The sequence below is a fragment of the Drosophila biarmipes genome, chromosome X (assembly GCF_025231255.1).
Source record: "Drosophila biarmipes strain raj3 chromosome X, RU_DBia_V1.1, whole genome shotgun sequence".
In the NCBI taxonomy this organism is placed as follows: Eukaryota; Metazoa; Arthropoda; class Insecta; order Diptera; family Drosophilidae; genus Drosophila; species Drosophila biarmipes.
The window spans coordinates 2,628,673-2,637,258 of NC_066611.1; the positions used below are offsets into that span (position 1 = coordinate 2,628,673).

Sequence of the window (8,586 nt, forward strand, 5' to 3'; positions counted from 1 at the left end):
TTTTGTTTTTAAAATAAAACTCAATGATTACGGTCCCTGATTAATGTTATTAAATAATGTTAAAATTATATAGCTGTTACTATAATAAAATATTATAAATATATTACATTCATATTGTCGGTATGGAAAATATTTTATTGATATTGATATATATATTTATTTCAGTCAGAATTTTTTAGCGTAGTGAAGGAGACGTTTCCGAGCCCATGAAATGTATATATTCTTGATCAGCATCACTGGACGAGTCGATTTAGCCATGTCTGTCTTTCCGTCCGTTTCTACGCAAAGTAGTTTCTCTGTTTAAAGCTATCGGGATGAAACCTCTTAAGTCGTATTATTTTGCAGGTAGTATATAAGTCTGAGACAGCTGGGTCGGACAACTAGGTATGTATTTCTATAGCTACAATAGGAATAATCGGTAAAAAATGCTTAAAAAATGATATCTGATGTTTTTTAACATATACCTCCTAGTTATGAATTTCAAATTAAATTTTATCAAAATCAGACGACTATTTCATAAAGCTGTCATACGAACGGTCGGAAAATTGATATACATGATAGATAATATAATAATATACAAAATTGTAGCTTCGGTGGTCATATAATCTTATATATTGGGAATATTATTTTTTATATTTTTAAGAATTTTGAATTTAATTTAATAATTATCGGTCGACTCTGACATATAGCTGTCAAAGGAACGGTAAGAGAAATAAAGACTTTTTTTATATCCTCGAAGCTAGCAAAAATCATTAAAAATGTATTCTGTATTTATTATTTCTTATTACTGAAAGGGTATCCAAACTTGCCGAAGTTAACTTCCTTCCTTGTTGATTTAAATATTTCCGCTAAGAAATTTAAATCAAAAAATAATGTTTATTTCTGAGGTTTTTTTTATAAAAAAAAATTGATTGTTTTTTTATTTTTGAAGTAAAAATTAATAATAATGATTGCAGTTCCTGTTTAATGTTATTAAATTTTTAAATTGAATACCTGTTACTATAATAAAAAGTTATAAATAAATAAGATAAAAATACGAAAAGGCAAATACCGCAATACAAATACCTTCGGATCACAAGCATAAAGTAAGTAACAGGTAGAAATAAGTGTTTTACTAAATAAATACATACTTCATTTCGAGCGCTACTCAAGTCGATTTAGCCATGCTCGTTTGCGTACCCATCTAGGGTGCAGATTCGAGAGCAGCCCAAGATTATGGATCATGGACCATCGCCCACCCTATCGCCAATCGGCTGCAGAAGACCGAAAGATCGATTTTGTTTAAGAATTAATTTAATTTTTCTTTTCAATATCCAAAATTAGTCAATAAGTTGGACCGTAATTGATACCTCTGCTTGTATATAGCATCAAAAAACAGTTTATCTACGTAACAAATAAATGAATAAGCACAGTAAAAGTAAATGAAATGGAAAACTAAATGTTCCTTCACCTTTAACCAAAAGTATATAATTTACATGTATCTGATGGTCGGGCATTCGAATATATTGCCCCTTGTTATATATAGGGCTAACAACTCCTAAAAGTCGATAAACCTTATTAGGACCTATAATATATAAATATATTTTCCTATGTAATATGAAATCTTTTCAGTACTGCATTTTGTTTATTTGTTTATATATTTGAGCTAAAATAGGATTAATATTTATTAATTCTAAATTATACATTACAAATGATTGAAATCTTCGCAGAGAACGTGCAAGATATTATTGGTGAACGTCAATTAAATTCGAATTAATGCTAATTACATAAAAGTCATGAATTCAAGAATGCCGTGAAAAAAAATGTATATCTAACAACTTTGATTTTTATTTCAGATTTCTATTAAATAAAACATGCGATTTTAAAGGACAAGCCAAATTTGTGTGATACTGTGCGCAAAAAATTGGTAAATTTGTTTGTAAAACGAAACATTTTATCCTTCTAAATCCAATTCTCCCAAAGTAACCCACTTCCGGTTAAACATGCTTTCGCCAACCTCTTTTCATCCTCGAAACAAGCCCTTTTGGCTTCCTAGGGATGCTTCTCGTTTACATGCCGCTCGAGATCGATGGCGCGAAAGAAGGGCCATAGGCAGAGTTGGCAGACGAACTTGCCGTGCCCATGCCCGCGTTCCGTGGCCAAGTGCTGGGTAAGGTGGCAGCGCTGGGCGAAGCTCTTGCCGCAAGTGGGACACTGGTGAGGTCGGTGGTTCAGGTGCCGGCTATTTACGTGCTTCTTTAGATGATCGGAGGTAGCAAAGTCCGCCTGGCACACACCGCACACATGACCGCGCAGCAGGACATGAACGCGTTGCAGGTGGCACCGCAAGGCCTCCCGACTCCCGTGGCTCTTTCCGCAGTAGCAGCAGTCCAGGAGATTTCGGTCGTGTACCTGCTCCAGGTGCCGCACCAGGCTCAGACTGCCCGAGAACCCATTGGCGCAGAAGGGACACACAAACCCGCTCGGCTTGGCGTCCGCAATGCACAACTCCTTGTCCAGGTCCATGGGCCATCCAAAGGTAAGATCGTCATCCCAATCGACGCTGGGCAGGATGTCCTCGATGTTCTCCTCCAGCATCTCCAGGTTCTCGGTCTCATCGACCAGGCTGCCTGCAGCGATTGGCTTATTAAACGGTTTTACTATCAGTCCTCAAGCTGCGCAGCCTTTGAAACTGCCTACGTATGTGGATAACCAGGGTCAAACTCGGCTCACCTGTTTCGCTGGCATTCGACTCTAGGGAGCAAAGGTGGTGCACCTCCTCGGCGTGCTCCTGCAACTCCCGTATCCCACTGAAGGCCTTCGCGTCGTTGCAGTTGTCCGCGCACATGCCGCAGTAGAAGAGCGACTGACCGCCGTGCCAGCTCACCACATGGCGGTACAGGAACGTAGCGGATGCGTACCGCTTGCCGCACTGCAGGCACAGGTACTGTCCGTCGGCGTGCTTCCTCTCCCGGTGCCTCTCCATCCGGGACTCGTCGCCGTAGAGCGTCAGGCAGAGCCGGCAGATGAACAGGCGTCTTAACTTGGCCTCGCACTGCTGCTCGTGTCGCTTGGTGGCCAAATGCCGCGAGAATCCCTCCAAGCAAACGCCGCAGTGGTACATCCTCTTTTGTCCCGGCTTCTTCACCTTCGGCCGCGGATCCGCGCGCTTTCCCGACCCCGCCGGCTTGGGGCGGATGGCAACTGGATCCATGGATTTGCCAGACGGTCTTGTGGACTTACGGGAACATCGAATCGTAGTTTGGCCTCGTCAAAGGCTTTTTAATTAATGGAGCTTTGGGTTTACTCGTTTTTGTTTTGCATATTCAACTAAAGGTGGGCTAACATAGCCTAGGCTGCAGAGTGACCGCACCGCAAGCAATAAAAAATACCACCTGGTCTAAAATTAAAAACTATTTACTTCCTTCAAGTTAGCGTAGGCTGGGCTCAACAGGCTCAGTGCCTTTTTTTGCTGAAAGACGAATTTTTTTCAATAAATTTATAAATGCGGCCAATCTTAACGCACTTATTCCATAAAAAGGTATTATTATCGATATGTCGGCAAGGCCAGGCTACGACCTACAACACTTAATTCTGCCATCTGGCAACGATTTGGCGCCAAATATGAGAAAACATATTTAGGTGTTTAGTAAGTTTTCAATGGGATAATTATGCAATTGGACTTGTTCTCCCGATCATTTTAACGTTTAACTCATTAAAATCGATCCAGTGCCAGTGTAAGAATTTTTTGATTAAAGACAAACATAATATTTTGTTTGTTGTAATCGGGGAGTTGCCTTACTGCTGAAATTATTCACCGTTACTTTGAAACGAAAGCCCGAAGAGGAAAGACAAAAAAAGAGCTGCTCCACTAAACTATGTATATAGAAACCTATCATGTGTAAATATTATATCGTAATCATAATTGCTGCCTGTTTTTTAATATGTAAGAGCAAGAGTACATAAGTTGAAAGTGCACCCAAAAAATGTATGTAAGCTTTAAATTTGTATGCTTATTTATCTACAGTAATGCCAGTCGTATGCTTATATATTCGACCTATGTATTATTGCATCCATAGGAACATATTGATCATTTGTGAATATTTGCTTTTAAAGATATTTGCCTATATTTTGTTGAATGTATGTTACTTCACACTTTCTTTTAATTTTATATACTCTTGTCAGATTTCGATTCCCAAAATATGCAAGTGTGTTCGACTGGCCGAATTTATCTTCCGTTTAAATAAAAAATAAAATTAAATTAAATTAAATTAAAAAATAAATTAAATTAAATTAACGTAAAGCCTCATACTACCTTTAGTTGAGTAAGGGATACCTACATTTCGAGGCCGTCGACTATAACGTCGGCTGCGAAAAGTTAGAAAGTAGCCAGAAAAAATGGCAGAAAAACTTTTGAAATTAAATTATTTAAGTATTTTTATTTAAAATATTAGTTGTATTATTTGTTTGGCATTAAGTATCAACTCGTTAGCTTATTGGACCGATTTTTTTTTTTAATTTTAAATAAATATTAAAAGACTGATATTCAGAATGGTAGAGTTTAATATATGAAAAACCACCAAAGTTAATTATATTTACTCGTTGCTTGTAGAGTAAAAGGGTATACTAGATTCGTCAGAAACTATGTAACAGGTAGAAGAAAGCGTTTCCGACCCCATAAAGTATATAAATTCTTAACTAGCCGAGTCGATCTAGCCATGTCCGTCTGTCCGTATGAACGCTGCGATCTCGGAAACATTAAAACTATAACCGTCAGACTTGGGATGCAGATTCCTGGGGTTCCTGCGCAGAGCAAGTTCGTTTCAGCGAGGTGCCAAGCCCCCTTTAACGCCCACAATTCGCGAAAATCTGTAGCGCCTACAGTTTTTATGATAGAAAAAAAATTTTAACTGAAATGTATTTGTCTCATCAATACCTATCCATTGACCCAAAACGCCCACTAACCGCCCAAAACTGTGGTGGCCACAATTGTCATGCTAGAACATTTTTTTTTGCTAAAACGTATTTGTCTCATTAATACCTATCGATTGACCCTAAAAATATTTCCTCGCCCACATAGCATATACCAAAAAAGCATTTAGGTGGCGCTTTAGAATATTTCATTGCTGCGTATATATCTCTATTTTTATTTTTCTCCCATCCTTCGAACACCCAGACTCCAATCTGTCTTACGAAAATCATTCCAATTTTCCAAAGATAACGGAACATTTACGCCCCCTATAAAACCACTGAAACAAAAGACACCACCAAAAAGTGGTTATTTCCTCTGACTCCCTATCTGCTGTAACTTCAGTTAGCAACACCAACAAGCAATCCTTCTATACCATGCGCATCCGAGACATCCTCAACCGCCACCAACCAAAAATAATATTACTGTGGATTCCAGGCCACAACAAAATCCCTGGTAACGACACAGCAGACCGAGCATCAAAAGAAGCTTCACAGACACACAGGCATTCATAAAAAGCACCTTTAAAAAACAAAAGGGTTCGATCTGGTAAACACATCTGAACACTACAAATAATAAATTATCAATCAAAGATTACACCACCTCACCCGAAGACAACATCAACCGGCCTCCTAGAGTGTCAAGTCCATGAAAGCCAAGAAGCAACATGCTCTTCGTAAAGTCACCTGACGCCCTATCCCCAAAATCCACCAATATATCCCGCGCCAATTATATCACGAAGGCCATACGCCTATACAATAAGATCTAAACCACCTTACCAATTATTAATGAATACTCTTTTCCCGAAAATATGTAAATAAACATCCTCATATCTTAAGGCCCCGTAGCTATAGCTAGTACAGGTGGTTAGAGGCAATTTGCAATTGGCTCAAAACCAGAATATAAATAAATAAATAAATATTTTTCTCCCTCAAGCTGAGTAACGGGTATCTGATAGTCGAGGCACTCGACTATAGCGTTCTTGTTTTTTCTTTTATATTAAGGTTAAGATGCTAAATAATCCCTGGACTTAAAAAATGATTGCAAAAAAACGGTGAGCCACAAGACCATCAGAAAAGTTGCTAGAAAGAAACCTATGCTTTCTGCTATCAACATCGATAGGCGGCTAACATTTTGTATTGCCAATGATAACGGGACGGCGGATTACTGGAATGACGTGATTTTTTGTGATGAGACCAAAATGATGTTATACATCATGAAGGACCCAGCAAGGTTTGGAGACAGCCCAACACAGCCTTTAAACACGACATACCAACTGTGGAATTTGGAAAACTATCTGTAATGGTTTCGGTTTGTATTTCATCCAAAAGCGTCGGGGATCTTCCAATTTTTGACGATGTTGACCTAAGAATTCTATTTGGACATTTAAAAAAAAGAATTGACCAAAAGAGTCATTGATTTTGGCTTCGTTAACCCCCAAATCCAAAAAAGCTTCAGAACAAGCATTATCAAGATAACGACCCCAAGTAAAAATCGTGGATTTACAGGAACGGACTTATGTATAACTGCAGCAAAGTGATTCAGACTCCTTCCCAGAGTCCTGACTTGTACCCCATCGAAAATTTGTGGGCTGTATTAAAGAAGCAGGTGGCTAAACGCGGACCCACCAGTAAAAATGCATTAATAAAAGCGATCCAAGAGGAATGGAAGAAAATACCTGAGTATTATGACTTAAATCATTATTATTCAATCTTATTATAGCGCAATCTTAAGGTGCAGGTTCATAAAAAGGAGGAATAATATAAGACAACGAAGGCTTCCGGCAGCAGCAGTAAAAAGGACAAGACACCGCCGCAAGATGACGCCGTAGAGAACCCGAAGAGGGGTCCAAAAGAAGATGAAGACATAATAAGTATTAATACGCTGACACTCCCCACTTTTTTCTTTGCGAACCGTAAATAAGGCCTCCCATATTAGAAACAGTTATTCGAATCTCGAATAACCCCTGAAACCACATCAAAACACCACAGTACAAATTTTAAATTACCATACGTTCCACATCTCTCCGGCTTGATATTTGTAATGTACAAAATTCTTCAAGTTTTTGGTCTGATGTTTAAGATTTTCACCTTCACCAAAAACATACAAAGTTCACTTTTAGACTATGTACTTTTTAGGTAATGTAAGGGGACTTAATTTGTATTTTCCCAAGCATGTCTTCTGTATTTGTAACTGGTCAACGGAAGAAAAAAAATTCCCTTAACCTTCACTATCTTTAATGAACATATTCGTGCTCTTACATTTATAGTACAAATCAAAAGTGGAAATTCTAAAGATTCAAAGAATAGTCCTGGATTTCGAAGCAATCATTTGCCGAAAAAATTTTTTCGTGTTCCGAAAAATAATGTGGAAAAGCAAATAAAAAGGCAATTACTATTTATGGTATTTAAAGCCAATAGATAGTATTTCTTTATTTTTAACTGAAAGCTGAATTTCGTAAAAAAAAAATCACCACTAGTCGGAGCATCCGGACGTGTTGAAAGAAGGCTGTGACTGATAAACTGTTAACCAGAAACTAACTTGAATGCTATCGATTCTTCGGGTTTGGGGATAATGTCGATTTGGTTATCGATGAGCCAATGTATCATCTGCCTTTCGTAAAGCCTATTCATATAGAGGGGCTTCAGCGACTTTATCTCCCATAGGAGGTGCAGGTCGCTTAAATAAGCTTCACAGCAAAATGGGACCTCACATGCAAAACGGTTCCGTATGTCAGTGTTTTATTCAGTATTTTTTTAGAAGCTTTGGTCATTTTTGTACTACTCGTATTTGTTTCTGGGTTTTTATCAAGAAACAATGTGAAAAGGATAGAGTTGTAGCTACGTGTATCTCTAATAGGAGAAAGTTACTGATGGGAAAGCATTAAGTTGGTGCAAAGCTAAGTAACTCAATAAAACTATGATCTGATGCTTGCATTTAACACATTTAGCAATGAAATCTGTTACGTTTTAAGGAAAGAGTTAATAAGGAAGTACGTTTTTTTTAATATATATATATATATATATAGTTATATGTATATATATATATTTATATAAATTATGTATAGAAAGAATATCTCACTTGAATATAGTAAGGTATATAGTAAGGTTCGACAAGAAGAAGATGACAGTCAACGGACACGCCCTTCAGGGTCCCCTAGGACCACTCGCCCGCTCGTCGGAGCATTCGGACATGTTGAAGCGCAGTGGAGACTAATGGCTGCTACACAGAAACTAACTTGAAGGTTATCGATTGTTTTTGTTTCGGGAGAATGAGGATTTCGTTATCGATGAATCAATGTATTTTCCGTCTTATTCTTGCCTTATTCTTTGCAGTGTGAACAAAGTTTTCAAAGTTTACCCGCAACGCATGTAGCATGGTCCTACTGTCATGCCGCAATGAGCAATTTCAAAATGACGAATCTGTTGGTGCACAACAAAAAATAAAAATAAATGGACCGATCAAAGTAATCTTTTTATTTATGTTAATATGTACGTGTTTTAAGGCTTCCTACTGGAGTAGCGGATGCTTCGCCATCTTCTCCGAGCCATCTGCAGTGCAGTTCCGTTTCCCAATATACCAATGCGGGCCTTTGGTGAGTTGGAGCAGGGATGGATTGAGAGTTGTACAGCTGATAC

The 8,586-nt window shown here is 38.1% G+C and overlaps 1 protein-coding gene across 2 annotated transcripts; it reads right to left on the reverse strand.

The window, feature by feature from the left end:
- Positions 1-1,604: 1,604 nt before the first annotated feature.
- On the reverse strand, positions 1,605-3,438 carry LOC108035822 (zinc finger protein 436). 2 transcript variants are annotated; one of them, XM_017111569.3, is made up of 2 exons: positions 2,713-3,438; positions 1,605-2,609 (listed from the first exon to the last, which is right to left on the reverse strand). In XM_017111569.3, the coding sequence occupies exons 1-2, from the start codon at positions 3,191-3,193 to the stop codon at positions 2,032-2,034; spliced, it is 1,059 nt and encodes a 352-aa protein (XP_016967058.1). In that variant the 5' UTR covers positions 3,194-3,438; the 3' UTR covers positions 1,605-2,031. The 2 variants fall into 2 exon arrangements, with proteins under 2 accessions (XP_016967058.1, XP_050740733.1); XM_050884776.1 differs by having other exon boundaries at positions 1,605-2,622; positions 2,713-2,867.
- Positions 3,439-8,586: the final 5,148 nt, after the last annotated feature.

What these genes read in the sequence shown, in the direction of transcription:
- LOC108035822 (XM_017111569.3), bottom strand. Translation starts at nt 3,193, where the DNA reads ATGGATCCAGTTGCCATCCGCCCCAAGCCGGCGGGGTCGGGAAAGCGC. An exon ending in GTCGAATGCCAGCGAAACAG is followed by an intron (nt 2,610 to 2,712) that starts GTGAGCCGAGTT and finishes CAATCGCTGCAG; the next exon opens with GCAGCCTGGTCGATGAGACC.